Here is a 17,640-nt window from a genome sequence, read left to right on the forward strand (position 1 = left end):
GTATATGCGCATATGTATGTATGTGTGTACTTACTCGTGTAGTACTCTGATAATGTGGGATGTACGTAAACGCTGTAAGAAACATTGAATTCGTCGAAATTCTCATCACTCAGCGTGGGCGTTGAGGGTGCATCTTCGCTACTAATGCTAGCGACAAGTGTTGGAGCGGCGATCGTTGTTGCTGCGGTGGTAGTGGTGGTGGTGTTAGCGGCTGTGGCCATTTTTACAGCTTTCGTTTGTCTTTTATGTATGCAAATTTAGTTTTGTACTAAACAGGTTTTTCTCTGCGCTAAGGTAGGTTTTGCAGTATTTGTTGGTTGTTGATGTACCCTCTTTTATGGAACTGCAAGTAAATAAAGCGAATGAATATTTATTTGATTAGATAGTTGATATAAAATATGATAGTTGTTAAGCAAATATTTAAATACTACGGCAAACTTCTTCTCCGCTATTTTCTTTAGTTATATGGTATGTAATATTTATTTGTGTTCTACTAATGATAAGGAAATCAGGCTGCATTTATAGTACAATACCTAAGTAAGCAGCGACCGAATTGTGAGTGGTGATTTGTATAGTATAGAATAGTAAGTTGTAATATAATTTAAGCGATTCTACAATAAAAGTAATGCGTTTTATGCTTTAGATAAAAGCGAAATGAACTGGTTTCAGATATATTGGGTCTGGCTGGCATCTGGTGGGAGGCTTCATTTTCATTTAAGCTCTGAATGCTTTGCTGGGAACCTATCCACACCCAATGTAGCGGAATGGTTAATAGAGACGAGGTGCCACATTTACCTAAATTAGCCTTCATCCGATTTTTGAAAATAATCACACACAGAATTGGCACACTAAGTACAAAAATTGTAATTTTATGCAAAAATATCATTGTTTTTATTTCTATTTTTTTTGTTTTATTTGTAAAAGTAACAACTAATTAATAACACTGTGCTCAAATTTTCAACTTTTTTCAAAGTTTTGATTGTTGATCCTACCTAATTGGAGCCTTCTAAATTTAACGGAGCCCTCCGTTTAGGAAAATTGTCTTTAGAAGCAACATTCTAAATTTTTCCATATTCTGTAGAAGTGTTATAGAAACTTAAAATCTCACACCCACATATCTCAGAGAAAAAAGTCAATAAAATATTGAGAAACAATTTTGTATGTGTAAAATTTTAGCATAACTTTCCCGGTTTCGTTCAGGTCACTACCGAATGGTAGCCACCCAACAAGCCAGTTATATTTACTAAAGATTTAAATGACTTAGAATGGAATGGAAGCTGGTGTTCTGTTTCTTAGAATTTCAAAGAGTGAATAAAGATCCAACGGTTCGTTGGCTGTACTTGTTGTACTTGACCAAGAAGAGGAATAAGAGTTTATTAGAGAATATGAGTAAAGATTTTTGGACCCTATGACCTCTAGAATCCGATTGCTTCTATGTCAAAATGATTAATGGCAATGAAAATTTGATCGAATTTAGGGTTAGGTAGGTAGAAGTGGCAGTCGGTCTTTAAACGAACTCACTTAGATTGTTGCCGATCCATTGTTATACGCCAGTAGCAGCTTATCTGGTACTCCTCGCTAAAAGATTTTGTTTTAAGTCCAAACCCATTGATCTGGGGGACGCTTATATTTCTAAGGCCATAAGTATCATTCAAGAACGATGAGCCAAAGTGTCTAAAGCCAGTGGCATGCCACGCAAGACAATGATAGCGAAGATGTCTGTCAGACTCTTCCTCCTCTTCATTCTTGTAGCTTCTGAAATAGTCGAAATTAGGTATGTTCAATCTTAAGTAGCGCCTTTGAGCGCCTGACGTCTGACTTTGGCCAAATTTTTTTTGTAGTCAATCTCCATATCAAAAGGGAGGTGATTCGTGGTGCCCTCTCTCGCTAATTTGTCTGCCTACTCCCTGGTATGACACTATGCCCTGGCGCCCATATCAAATGGATACGGAAATATTCCGCCATCTCGTTAAGAGACGCCCGGCGTTTGCGAGTAATGGCGGAGTTAGTGACAACTCCACCAAAAGATTTAATTGCCGCTTGGCTATCGGAGTAAATATAAAATTATCTAAATGTAGTACCAATTTTGCCTAACTAGGCCGCTACTGCATTAATGGCTAGAACTTTAGCCTGAAATATGCTTCAGTGATTAAGAGGAGCTGAAACGCTTACTTTTGGGTTAATTGATTTTCATTACATCGCAAACTGCAAATTTTGCAACTCGATGCAATGCAAAATGTTTTGTGTTTTTTTTGTATTTTTTAACAGATATTTACATTTTATTTATGTATGTATATTATCAAAGAAAATAAACTGAAAAATGATTTGCTAAACTAAAATTATTAAAACTTCCTTATTTCGCATTTTCATCTGAACGCAGATTTCATCAGAATTTTAGAATTTGCAAAGAATTTCTTGACATACAGTATATATGAGGGCCGTTTGAAAAGTCCATGCAAAATAAAAGCTACTTAATTGTTTGTGGTCAACTTTTTTTATTTTTCGACGTAGTCTTTATAGGCTTATACACTTCGCCCAGCGCAGTTCTAGTTTGTCTGGAAAATAGCCATTCATTTCTGCAATCACCTCCACGATTGAGTAAAATCTGTTTCCCGCCAGCCATTTCTTCGAATTGGGGAGCAAATCGTAGTTCGAGGGATGCGAGGAAGCGAAATATGGACAATAGGGAGTGTGAAAAGTGAACCTATCTTCTTCTTCTTCTTAGCTTCACAGTCTGTGGGGAGGCATAGCTTCATTAACAATCTTCCTCCACTTCACTCTCTCTCTCTTTTGCCATATTTTTCCTATTACGAGCGTTCATCACTTTCAAGTCTGCTTCGATGACGTCGGCCATCTTTTTTGGTCGGCCTTTTCTTCTTCCTCCTCCTAAAGTAAACACTTTTTTTGAATTCATTCATTTGGCGTCTTATAATGTGGCCAATTCTTCTAATTCACTGAGCTTTAATAAAACGCATTATAATCGCACCACCACTAAGGTTTTCAATTTCGTTGTTGTAACAGATACTATACCTGTCGCCTCCAAGCCGAATAGAACCGTAGATTTTTCTTATAATGCTACTTGCAAATCGTAATAGCTGGTTTATATCATTAACTTTGCATGCACAGATTTCAGGTCAATAAGTAAGAACCGGACGTATTCAAATTTTATACTTTTTCAGTTCGAACCCCACTTACATTAATTTTGGGACCACAACTGCTGAGGCGTGAGTTGGTGAATTGTCGTGATGGAGAAGGAAAATCACTCGCCTTCCGCGTTTGAAATGAACTTCAAACACAAAGAAATGGATCGATCCGACTAAAACTAGGTGTGTTTTCTTCCAAGAGATGATACTAACTAAACATGTCCTCGATAGGCGCCAGTAGTGCCATCTCTCTGACTTTGCACGGGCTTCTCAAACGACCCTCGTATGTTCATACATATGTACATCCGTGAAAATAAGATTTAGATTTAACAAGAAAAGAGTAAGCAACAAAATTATATACGTACCCCGTGCAAAACTACATGCGGGCATATGTTTTTTTTTTTTTTGTAATTTTCTCCATAAATAAATTCTGTCTATGTATGCTTTTAAGACTGGCGAACTCTTAATCACAGCTTGTTTAATAAATTTACAAATTATAGCCGCATTCCTTTTACTTTTAATACACACATACACTCATATCAGCTCGTTTCCTTGCCTTCGCTCAACTCTTGTGCTGGGACTTACTCAACTCGCAGTCATTCACTCAGTCAGCTTAGCGCTATTACATAATTTTGCCATTCAAAATACACGCTTTTATGCGATTTAATTTTTTTCATTAAATTTTGTATTTTTTTGGCTACAAACTGGTTACCTAACGCCACAAGCGAGTCAAAGTCAACTTACTGTGTCTGGTAACGTTTAATTGGTAGCAGACATTTAATGGAACTTAGCCTCATTTAGCTGGGTTGGTGACTTACTGACTTACAATGTTTAATGTTAATGCTATTTACCTCTTGTAAAAAGCTTTAGCAGATTTTTATCAAATGGACCTTCAATTTTTTATTGGAAGAATGGTGTGGAGAAATATTTTTTGTTTTTAGTTTAGAGTAACTGTTTTTGTTTTTTGTGCCATCATGTGATTCAGCTTAAACGCTCTGCAGGGTTGAGTTGGACTGTCCGTGTTGCCTGTTTGTGTGTGTGTGTGTGTGAAAAGTGTGTTGCATGTCGTGTGTTTGTTCGTTGATTCTTCTGCTTTATGGTTCACAAAGCATCTTCTTTTTTGCTACAGTTATCTCCACCCGTTTACTTTTAACAACCACTTTGGCTCTTCAATGTCAATTTCTCAATTAACTAAAATTAAATAATTGTTCAAAACTAGTGGCACTCAGATTTATTTTCCGCCTTATCGAATATTAAGTCACGACAATTGAGTGCGACTTGGGTGGCAATGATTATTGATAAGCCTGAAAAACAATGTCGCCGCAAGACGTCATGCGCCACTGCAAGCTCTGCGTTTAATTAGCTGGTTTTCTAAAAAAGTAAGCCACGAAAAAAAAAACGAAAATAAACAACAAAAAAAAAAAACGAGCGAAAATAACAATTCCAACAACAATTTCCTAGATACACATTTTTTTACCAAAAAAAAAGTAAATAATAATTAAATACCAATTTGTCAGTATCTGATTGCCGATGCCCGGAAATACTATAATGGGACTTTTTGTCAGTCACTCAGGCGTTTAATTGAATTAATAATTATCAATTTTCTCTGCTAATTGGTAGTTGTTTTTCTCGATGGAAATTTAAAAAAGTGTGAATTATGTTGACAACTGGTTTTTGGACGGGAGGCAGAAAAATGCCTGCCATACTGATATAAGTTGCGGTTGAGTAATCCCTCCACAATTACTGAAAGTTTTTACGTTTGGACAAAGTTAACAAATTATTTAGGGAAGTATTTACACTCAGCGACAAAACGATAGCACATCAACATGTTCACTAGTTTCGACTATTTTTTTTAGTGTTAACTATTTTTTGTATGAAAGTCCAACAAAACATCAAAGAAAAACTCTCAAACTTTTCTTCCCAATTCCGTGGGTTTAACTCTTTGCCTTAAAGCAATATGTGGGAGACGTGATCCTACTTCCGTGCTGGAAATAAGAACCTTGTATTAGACACGCATGACTTTTTCTGGCCAAAAGTGAAAAGCTATTAGGCTCTGTATACTTAACAAAAAATATTCTCAAATTAAAAAAAAAAATAATAATTTTTTTCCAAACAAATTTTTTCCAAAAGTATATTTTATAAAAAAATAAATAATTGGCGTGTACACTTCTGTTAGGTGTTTGGCCGAGCTCCTCCTCCTATTTGTGGTGTGCGTCTTGATGTTGTTCCACAAATGGAGGGACCTACAGTTTAAAGCCGACTCCGAACGACAGATATTTTTATGAGGAGCTTTTTCATGGCAGAAATACACTCGGAGGTTTGCCATTGCCTGCCGAGGTACGAAAAATGTTTTTATTAATTTTGCTTTCACCGAGATTCGAACCAACGACCTCTCTGTGAATTCCGAATGGTAATCACGCACCAACCCATTCGGCTACGGCGGCCGAACACTAAAAGATTAATTTACTGTTGAAACAGCTTGTATATATTAGTTATATGGGAACTTTATATTGTTTTTTAGACCCTTTGTCTCAATACACTCCTGTAGTATTTTTTCAAGTTCTACTTTTAAGCAGGCATCATCTCTAAATTGTCAAATTATGCGAAACTGTATATAGATTTTGACGTTATAGGAAACAAAAGCAAAAACAAAATACATTACTCTGGCTATTTTTGCTCTACTGCTGGTACTGTTCAATGTGCCTCGGTCTACTTCTTATTATACTCAAGCTAGGTAGGTGGGGAAATGGTTGAAGTACCACTCTGGCACTCCCCAAGTATCATTTAAGCGACGTTTTGATACCTTTATGAGGCCTCCAACGGGTAGATATCTTCATCCAACCAGAGCTGCTGATGTGATGGAGAAAAGTAATGGGATTTAGGTTGGCGCACTGCACCAGATTGTCGAAGAAAGGAGCTTGCAGGAAACTTAATCGCCTGGCTGCCAAACACGGAAATTTACAGAGAAAGTGCTGAACAGTATCTTTCTCTCAACGGTCCCACAGCTTTTGCAATGGGGGTTAATTGGCACACCTGGCGCATACTCAAGCTAACAAATGTACCACTTTTTAGAGGAATTTGCGACAATACCCAAAACTCTTGCTTCGCTTGACATGAAAGCGCTCTAATTTCTTTTCAGTACAGTAGGTTCTGTTTTTATGCGGCTTTTTTTTATGCGGTTTTGAAACAGTGCGGTTTTTTTTTAATTACAAAATGCATGTCGTCCTATCGGGAATTGTACATATAAACAAGATTCTAAACCAGCTAAGCAAAAACTCATCACAGATTACATCAGAAATGCTAACCCTACAAGTATGGAACCGCCTGCATAACTATCTAGATCAGACGTGTACATTTCCTAAAGTGACGAAAGTGATTTTACGCCAAATCCTAAACGAACGCGCAACATGTGGGTATTGTCTGATTCTATTTCTGACTTAAATTTATTTTTCGATTCTGACGTTTCTTAAATAAAGATATAATTTTCAAAAATACAATATTTTGTTTATGCGATTTTATTTAATTATTTCAGATTCATGCGGTCTATGGAACGTATCTATAGTTATAATATGGGACTAGTGCCCTTTTTTATGCGATTTTATTACATTATTTCAGATTTATGCGGTTTTAGCATTTGAAACGTATCTATAGTTTTACTATAGAACTAGTAGCTTTTTTTATGCTGTTTCTTGCGGAACGTATCTACCGCATAAAAACAGAACCTACTGTACTTCCTTTCGGTTATATTGTGAGTTAATGCTTGAAAACGTCAAGTTTTTCGACGCTAATTGTACCAGCCAACACCTGCCACCTTAATCAAATATGGTAAGAATGAATAATCCCAAGTACAAATTTCAAGATCAACGCGCAATTGGAAAAATTCAATGCCATTTGTTGGTAAAATAAACAATTATTGACTCTTACATATTTTGTTGCTTATTTTGAAGTTCCATCAAACATAATTGCGCATTGCAATAAATATTTGTGGTATTACTTAGTATTCCTACTGCCATTATGGAAGTGTGTGCGCTCGAAAGAACGGCTTGTACTTATGTAAATATGTATGTACATGAGCAATATTTGATTTTATAATTGGACACCACATAATAATTAACGAATTTGCATACGCCAATAAACTCCTAATAATTTAGTTTCCAATTTAAAAATCTTTCTAGTGATAAGTTTGGTTATTTTGGAATTAAGGATTTTGCGTCAAAACTTGCATCAGTTGACATAATTTATTGGTCGAAGTTATTCGCAATATAAATGTTTGACACTTATTTAACATGACTGCACAAGCTTGGTGAATAAGCTAGTTTTTTTGTGTTTTTTACGCACGCGCGCATTTGGGCACAAGGGTATTATAATTTTGCTGTGCGTAGCAGCATAAAAAATTTAGACAGATATATTTAAGAAAAAAGAAATAACTTTCATTCGTTATATGGAGGAAATGAGCAACTCCGTAGGGTTCTAAAACTTAATGGGCTATAAAATTGCTACCCAATACTTCTGATTACAAAGTTTCAAAAATTGATGGAAATTTGTCGAAACCTTGTACACATAAAAATCTGCTAAGTTTTTAATTTATGCTGACGACCTTAGGTAGATAGAAATATTTTTATTAATCAGATACCGTATAAAAATAAATTATAAAAAATGTATTACAAAAAATATATTACATTAAAATGAACATACAGCATTGACATATTAAGTCGTTTGCCGGGAACAGATCAATATTATTCATCCAAAATAAATTGCCAACCTCGTCAGCACCAATAACAAAGTTTGTAAGATTTCTTCAATTTGTATCCTCGATACCGTTCAGAATTTGTACCATTTCAGATAGGAGTAGAAAGTGTTTCCCAATAGTGGCATCATCATTACCTCGCTACATAACCATAAGAACCATAACTGGAATATATTTCGTGATGTCATAAAAGAAAACATGGAAACTATAGTCTCTTTGAAATCCACCACCGAACTAGACAATGCTTATATGTATATACTTAAATGGTAACATAATAAAAGCACTAACACAATCGACACCAATATTAGACACTTTAACAACAAAGAAAATCCCTGCTTTTATTTTAGACAAAATCGAACAAAAAGGCAAACTTAGAAAATACTGGCAACGCTCCAAACACCCAGCCGATAAAACTAAATTAAGCAACTCATCAAATGAACTCAAAAAATTGTCGAAGAACATAATGACAATCAACTGAAAAAGTACCTGAGCAGCCTCGAAACAATTACAGCTAGCAAATATTTCCTATGGAAAGCAACTAAAAAAACTCACTAAAACAATCATACACAAGCCTCAAATAAAAACAAATTCCAACACATGCGCAAGTACAAGCAAAGAAAATACTGAAACACTAGCTGGCCACTTTAAACAATATTTACAAATATCATGGATAATATTATAAAAACATTGAGCTCCCAAACTCAATTAAAAATGCAGACCACGCAATACAAAACACGACAAAGAAGAAATAAAATATTATATGAAGAAACTTAAAGAGAAAAAGACACCGGGATATGACCAAATAAACGGGAAAATACTAAAGGAGCTATCCAATACTATAATAAACTACATACGAGTATTCTTCAACGGAATAACTTGGCATGGAAAGTTGCACAAGTTATAGCGATCCACAAGCCAAACAAGAACGCTACTGTGCCAGCTCGTACAGATCAATTAGCTTGCTGCCCATCCTTTCCAAATTGTTCGAGAAAATATTACTTGACAGAATTGATCCGATTCTAAAACAAAAATATGCTCTCACCAGTTCGGTTTCCGAAAACAACATTCAACTGTGCAACAGATTCACAGAGTAGTCAACAAAATTACAGACGACTTCGATAAGAAGAAATATTGCATTGCCGTGTATTTGGACATCGCGAAAGCCTTTGACAGAGTATGGCACAAAGGGCTTCTATATAAACTAAAAACCATTTTACCACTTAACATATTTAATATCCTTAAAAGCTACATGACTGATAGACACTTCTTCATAAAATATGACGATGAGTTCTCTGTTATCTTGACGGCGTCTGCTGGAGTACCTCAAGGAAGCGTACTGGGCCCCATACTATACTTAGTATACACAGCAGATATACCAACGCCAACTACTCGAGGATCAATGATAGCAACATTTGCAGACGACACAGTTTTAATGTCAGCTAACCACAATGAATAAGCATCAACAAAAACATTGCAAGATACGCTATCAGCTACAACACAATGGTTTGAAAAACGGGGCATTGAGGTCGAAACGCAACATGTAATAAATATACACGAAGAGAAAATCTGCAAGACATTTACACTCAAGTGCAAAATATTTAGGCATCACGATGGACTCAAAACTTACATGGAAAAGCACATGCTGAACAAGAGAATCGAGATGAAAAACGAATTCCGACAAATCTACTATTGGTACATAAATCAGTAATTACACCGGCTGGACCTACGGACTAGAAATTTGGAAACTGCCAGTAAATATAACCTACAAATTATACAGAGAAGTCAATCTAAGACGCTAAAGGCAATCACAAACGCAAATTGGTACATAAGATATGTCGCGGTGAATACCTCGGCATAGACACTGTCACTGAAGCAGTAAAAAGAAGCAGTATTAAGCATATCTTGCGACTATAAGAGCACACAAAATATGAAATGTGACTGATACCGGCAATGAAACTTCAATCAAGATGATTAAAGCGCAAAGTACCCACAGGTCTTGTTCGTACTGTAATATACAGGGTGGGCCATATAGCGTTTGCTTTTTGAACCACCAATTTTTTTGAGAATGGTAACACAAAGGACATGTCAAATGTGTTCATAATTTACTTAAAGGTTTAACGAAAATGGGACACTATACGCTTGAACAAAATTGGGAAATATTGAAAACCTATTTCTTCTTCTTCTTCCGCGGTTACAGTAAACGGCGAGCGTTACCGTGACATGCTCAACGAGTTTGGTTTGAACAGGACGGTGCAACTTGTCACACTGCCAAAGTTACACTCGAACTTTTGGCTACCCTTTTTGAATTCCGATATCAATTGGCCGCCTCGGAGCTGTGATTTAAGCCCGTTGGACTATTTTTTGTGGGGACAAATACTATGCGAACCATCCAGAGACGATTGATGCTTTAAAACACGAAATCGAAGTTGCCATTCATGAAATTGGAGCCCATACAATCGGAAATGTGCTTAAAAATTGGGTTGATCGAATGGCCTACTGTAAAGCCAGTCGTGGCAGTCATTTGAACGATACTATTTTTCATTCATACATGACAATGTTCAATCTTTAAAATAAAATAAAAAGTTTGAAAAAATATTGATTAGTTTTTTTTTTTTTAAGGCCGATTCAAAAAGCAAATCTTACATGGCCCACCCTATAAATAAAAAACTAAAAACTATATTGTGTTAGTAAAATTATAGCTAAACACCACCAAAGACAATAATTTTCTCTTTCATAGGGAAGGGACATTTTAATTCCAAAGCCCAACAAAAATTACTTATTGTTAATATTACCAGATTGTAATTTATAATGAAAAAAGAAAAGAAAAAACTGCCTGTCGATAAAAGTTTTAGTTTGGGGTATCTTCCTATAAAATCCGGATTTGACTAAATTTCAATTAAGTTACAGTTAGAACAGTTTCTCTTAAACAGCCCGTTTAGCATAATGCACTCATTCTTAGCTTAAAAAATCAACGAAATTCTGTGCCTATTCAAATCGTCCCTAAAGTAAGTATGTATGTATGTCCTATGTTATGATCTAAAATCTTATATTACATATTCTGTAACCGTTCATTGCACGTTGCTAATATACATTTTTTCTTCGTTGGCATTTTTAATGTAATTCAGCATTATTTCGCATTTGTCATTTCTTGTGTCATTTTCCATGTCATCCCATGTTAGGTCAGAAGCATTTCCAATTTTGTTGAGTTCTCTAGCCCAGAGAATTTTTCATTTTAAAACCGAATTTGACAGATTTTGAGGCAGTCGTTCATTCTTGTATTCCCTTACTGGGTGAATTTATCTTAATACGTCACCTAGAGCACTTCGCAATTTAGTAGATATTTTCTATATTGGCAAGAACTCTGTATAAAAGAAATGCCACCATGAGAGCTCTGGGACGCCCTTTGCTTTTAGTACCGATCGGGTTCCATTATAAAGCTGAATTTGCAATGTTGTTTGCATTCTTTCTTAACGTGAGTTCGGTCCACCCGCATTTCTTGCGCTTAATGTCATCTATGCCTATTTGCTTCGTTTCTTCCCATAGTCTTTGATTAGAAACTGTTCTCGGCCAGAAAACTCTCATTATTCGCGTAGGCAGCGAATGAGGCATCAAGTGTGTCTACTACTCCAGTAAGTAAGGTTAAAAATTCTGAAATCCCATAAGACTTTTCTCAGCAGATTTGCCTCTAGACGGTGTTGCCCACGTAACGAGAAATGGGTTCACCCAAAGAGCCCACTTCACACGCTCTTCGTCTTCAATTATATTAGGTTTCGAAGTTCTTGCTTTAATAGCTTTAAGGCAGCGAAGTACTTTGCTCGACCATACATTTAAAATGAAAAACAATATCCCTTTAGTTGACTGTTTGTTCACTTGTTTGTTGACTGTTGAACTGACACTTCGTATGCCATCGGTGATATGCCATACGTGTAGATGTACAGTTATATAGTATATGTAGTATGGCGCGTTTATTATCCCACGCATTATTAAGTTTTGCAGACATTGGATAGAGGTGGTGTACTTTTTCTAGCGCAGGACCCAAATTGTATAACGTATGTCCAAATCGGTGTAAGAAAGTAATTTGTTGTGGATTGAGCTTCTACCAATGAGATAATGTAGTTTATTTAATTTCAAGTCAATCCCTTTTCGTTTTTTCTTTACTTAAGCTTTCCAGCGCAGTTTGGCATCTAGTGTTTTGCTCAGATATCTGGCCTCGTCGACGTATGGGATTATCGATGCATTGATGAAGATTGACTTGTAAGTAGCGTTTTTTAAGGAAAATACTATATTTCCTGACTTGGCTTTGTTTAGCTTTATTCTTTATTTGTTGGCGCATACAGTATACAGTATACTGGTATACAGGAGGAAAATCAGAGGACCCAAAATGCTTCCCCGCTATTGGAACGCCTGCGTTTGTATTTTTTAGAGCCGAATTTGCATTTTCGTGTTTTACGCAAAAGTGCCTATCGTTAAGACGTGATGAGAGCATTTGTTAGGCATGTAAAATTTCCTACGACAGCTCACCAATAATTCTCAATGAAATGAAAAATAAATTGATTAATTTAAAAACTGATAGATACATAGATATTTGTGCTATTTAAGGTTCGTTACGAAATATGTATGTTAATATTTTGTATTTTTCCAACGATACCATCACTGGTGTTGTTAATTTCCATACAAAATTTAAATATAACGTCGCCAACATATTGCATTTTGTAACGCACGATGAATAGTTCATTACAAATAAATATTCCTTTATGGTATTTTTTACTTCGCTAGCTAAATCGCCTTTTAATAATTGCATATTACAAACACAAATATACAGATTATTTTTAAAAGCAAGTGATCCATTCACTAAAATTATGAGATTTACTTATAAATGAGTTACATTATTGTAGAATTTCACTGTAATTAAAATAAATAGTTGCAACTGTTCTGTAGTCATAACTTTTATCTCAACACTAGTTAATTTCTCGGAAAAATTGAAGTCTTCTTCTTTAATCGAATTGCTGCTCAAGCTTCTCGGTAATAAAAACAAATATTAATCAAATTGCATCCAAGCTGAGTCTTAATTAATAGTTGCATATTGCACATGAAATATGATGTATTTTATTAGAGCTTCTCGGAATCCTAATAGTTTCTGACACGCACAATTTCAAGCAATCAAACACTAAAAAAAATTTTGTTGTCATGTAAAACGCCGTTCTATGAAATAAATTTTGTTATTCTTATAAATCTAATGCTGGAAACAGTCACCGACGTTCGTAGTCCCTTACCGCAGCCCCTAACGAGCACAAGACTGAGCAAAACTCATCCCGTAGAGAACAACTGTGTTCTTTTAGTTACATATTTACACAATACATCGGTTCGTGTGTGTATGTGGTTGGTTGTATCTGCACAATGTTGCCATTGATATTTTTGTTTACACACTTTTTCACACATCCGCGTTATCAGTTAGAATTTTTCATTGTTTAATAAACCAAAGCGAAAAACCAACAAATGCAAATAGTTTATTTATTTATAATTAACATTATTCAACAGTGTTTTTAAGTTATTTAAATAAAAATTATAATTCTTCTAAGTTTATTTTGTAAACGATTTCGAAATGTACAACACTGTGGGGTGAGAGAGCAATCAGCTGACAGGGTTGTACGGGAATTTTCAAAAATCCTGCGATAAAATCTGCGATACGGAAGGAAGTAATATTTCATTTACATGGGGTACTCATTAGTTTGATCGTAACAGCTGACAGGGCACTGCGCTTACGTCGGTGACTGTTTCCAGCATAACAGGCTGTCCGATGTTATCAAGGAATACATCACATGCGCGTATGTGCACATACATACATACTTATGCATGTATTTAGATGTAGGAATACAATTGCGTTGTACAATTGCACCTAGCATATAGAAAAGACTTAATAACAGAATAAATAAAATCTTTAAACAATACGAAGCTTCGGTAATCCGGTAAGGTGAGCTCAGGACTGCCAGAAATCTGGATTACTCAACACGCGATCCGTATTAAGAAAACCCTAATCGGTTTGGATGCAAAGGTAAATAATAGAAATCGTTACCTTGGAAGAATTCAAAACTCTTTCCGTATTACAGAATCATCCGAATTGGCAAAGTTTTCTGTAATCACTTTTGAAATATATGTATATATATATATATATATATATATATTATATATATTTTCCCGTAGTTTCTAGAAGAAACACAGGGCCTCAATAAACAAGTTATAATTTCGTTTGTTTAGAGCTAGATGTTTAATTTGACTCCAGGAACGGCCTGCTCTGTCCGCCTCTGTTGCTACTTGTGGCCTCCATGTGTTTGCTGGTCTCCCGCTCTTACGGCTTCCTTGGGGTTTCCAGTCTAGCGCTGTCCTTGCGATATCATCCCGTGGTTTGCGCAATGTGTGTCCGATCCATTTCCACTTGCGACGCATAATTTCTATGTGAACTGGTGTTGAAAAATAAAACTATATAAAGTCGAAGAACGCATTTAATGCTAGAGCTAAAGAAATCTCAAAACTGATTACTCTCATTACAAATTGAACTTTTGCCCAAGCTTCTTTTAAGAAATGTATTGCCTTTAATACATTTATAATTTGTTTGGTCAAGCCAGCCTCTAAGATGACTTAACTCAACGGTTAAGTAGAAAATTTATTTTGATATTCTGTAAACGAATATCAAGAGAGTGAGATGCTGCGTCGTCCAGAAACAATAGCTTTAAATCACTGCGTAAGCACAACTAAATGTGTGCATGAAAACATATCTCACATTTTTTCGAGAAGCTGATTTTCTTGTTAGAAAATATGTTTGTAAATAACTGCTTACTCCCATGTTTTATACTTTGTCCGCTATGAGGAGTTCGCGTCCGCTCACGAGAGGTTTTTGTTCAATTTGTTATGAAAAGTAATCTTAATGTCTGTTGATAAGAGTTTCACTTGCGCTGAATAAAGGATTTTGTGTACATTTTATGAAAAATAACTGTTTGCGTCCGGCCAAGAGAGCGTCCGCTTAAGAGAGAGTAATTTGTTCCGAAATTCATACATACTATTTGGTATAGGAAAAAGTGTCCGTCTAAAGAGGTGTCCGTTAAGAGAAGTTTCACTGTACATAAATTGGCATATAACTTTTCTATGATGTGTGAAAAATTATGCATTCTGGAATGTTGAACACCTAAGCCCATGACTATATATACACATCGTTTCTGACTGGGTATGAATCTAGGTATACATGTACGTATGCATGTGCTGTCAGTGGTCTTGTGACTTTAAGTCATGTGATCTGAGCTACGGTTGGTTATCAATTGGCAAATTATTTAAAAAATTGCTATATGCATAAGTATAAAATGCTGTTGCTCATGTTTTAAGGTCATATAAACAATGGCAAAAAATGTGGAGAAGTTAAGTCCAACTTTTATTGTTTTTGTTTATTGAATCATTTTATTTGAATATGAATTAAAAATGTATTTACATTTCAATAATATTTTTTTAAGACATAGACATCGTTGCAAAGAGTGGAGGCTTCAAAATTGGTGTATGGGGAAAGAGTTTATGGAGTCGTTGACTGAGCTTACCCGGGGAACTCTGTGTATGTCGTCCTTCCGAATAAACCATAGGTACATACTGGTTTAAGAATCTGATTGTAAATTAAGAGTTTGTTTTCGACACTTAGCTTTGAATTTTTGCAGACAAGCCAATTAAGTTTATTGTATTTGACATTCAGCTCAGTTGTTTTAATTTTAACATTCTCCTTCCATTTCAGCTTGGCGTCTAGCGTCTTGCACAAGTACTTTGCGCTCCAAGCGTGTGGACGGGCTGATGATAATTTTTCTACAATATTTGTAAAGTTTGCTGTTAACAATAAACTCTTGTTTTCAAAAAAAGGAAATGACACCAAAGCTACACAATAAAATGACAAACTGGGAATACTTTAAAGAACTAGTCGAGGATACACTGTGCCTAAATATTCCACTAAAATCCAACTCTGATCTGGACACGGCCGTTGAGATTTTCAACAACTGCATTCAAAGAGCTGCGTGAACCGCTACGCCGGAAACTAAGCACACTCACGCTGAAGCGCACATTAACGATCACGTCAAAATTTTAATATCAGAAAAACGCAAGCTTCGGCGCATATGGCAAAGCACCAGAAACAGGAACGACAAAAAAAAAACTAAATAAGCTCACAAAACAATTAAAAAACACAATAAGAGACGCAAAAAACTCAGAACTGCATGAATACTTATCCAACTTGTCACCTACGGAAGCTACTGACTACTCACTCTGGAAGGCAACGAAAAAGATCTCACAACCAACGCCTCACAATGCAGCGATAAAAACGTGTAATGGAGATTGGGCAAAAACTGATAAACAAAAAGCAATAGAGTTTGCCAAACATCTATCAAATATTTTCCAACCATTTCCGAGTCAAAGTACGGAGGTAGACTCAGAAGTTAACGAATTTCTCTCAGCTCCGTTTAAATGGATTTTCCGACTGTACGATTTACCTGGAAAGAAGTTAGATACGCAGCAACCAAAACTCTTAAAACCAAAAAAGCACCAGGTTACGATCTAATAACTAGTAAGGTGTTAAAAGAACTGCCCAAATGTGGATACAAATTCCTCACCATTATATTTAACGCGATGATCAAACAAGAGTATTTCCCAACTCAGTGGAAAGTTGCTGAAATCATCCTTATACAAAAGCCAGGGAAGACCCCGAGCGTGGTATCCAATTACAGGCCAATAAGTCTATTGCCTGTTGCCTCCAAGCTCTTCGAAAAGCTGCTTTTAAAAAGGATAAATCCAATAATTGCGCAAAGAAATCTCATTCCAGCCCACCAATTTGGTTTTCGTAAGTATCACTCCACCATAGAGCAAGTTAATTGTGTGTATGATTTCGCTAGACAAGCACTTGAGAGGCGGCAATTCTGTACAGCGGCATTTATAGATATAACGCAAGCCTTCGATAAAGTCTGGCATGAAGGCCTGCTATACAAGCTTAAGCAGTGCTTACCGCACAACTGTTATATGCTCATAAAATCATATTTGCAAAATAGACATTTTCTTGTTAAAGTAAACAACGAAACCACCAGCCTTCACGCAATCAGAACAGGTGTACAACAAGGAAGTGTTCTAGGCCCCGTCTTGTACACTTTGTTCACGGCAGATCTTCCACTATCAAAGAACACATATACAGCCACGTATGCAGATGATACAGTCGTCATGGCCAGGAGTACCCTTCCCTCAATTGCTTCTGATTACCTACAAGAAAACCTTAACAGTGTTAGCGGCTGGATGAAAAAATGGCGCATAAAAGCTAACGAAAGCAAATCGACGCAGATAACATTCACTCTTCGAAATGGCTCATGTCCTGCCGTATCTCTGAACAGCGTTCCAATACCACAAACAGATAATGCCAAATATTTAGGTATTCTATTAGACCGGCGTCTTACTTGGCGATCGCATATATTTTTAAAGCGAAAGCAACTTGGACTGAAATTGCGATCACTACACTGGTTAATCGGCTACAATTCAGCACTTACACTAGACAATAAGGTGCTTATCTACAAAGCTATTCTGAAACCGATATGGACGTATGGCGTTCAATTATGGGGCTCAGCAGCAAAATCAAATCTAGAAATCATGCAAAGATTTCAGTCCAAGGTGCTCCGCATGTGTGCCAATGCCCCATGGTTTGTACGAAACGAGATATTGCACCGTGACCTAAAAGTTACGACAGTT

General features: G+C 36.1%; 1 protein-coding gene across 5 annotated transcripts in view; it reads right to left on the reverse strand.

Annotated features, from left to right (window-relative positions):
* LOC128860873 (organic solute transporter alpha-like protein) overlaps window positions 1-17,640 on the reverse strand; it is a 74,121-nt gene that overhangs the window by 11,412 nt on the left and 45,069 nt on the right. For all 5 annotated transcript variants that reach the window (XM_054098660.1, XM_054098659.1, XM_054098656.1 and 2 more), the window contains exon 2: window positions 35-343. In XM_054098660.1, the coding sequence (XP_053954635.1) occupies window positions 35-221 (187 nt within the window). In that variant the 5' untranslated portion in view covers window positions 222-343. The remainder of the gene's footprint in view (window positions 1-34; window positions 344-17,640) is intronic.

This window comes from Anastrepha ludens, chromosome 4 (assembly GCF_028408465.1).
Source record: "Anastrepha ludens isolate Willacy chromosome 4, idAnaLude1.1, whole genome shotgun sequence".
NCBI lineage: Eukaryota > Metazoa > Arthropoda > Insecta > Diptera > Tephritidae > Anastrepha > Anastrepha ludens.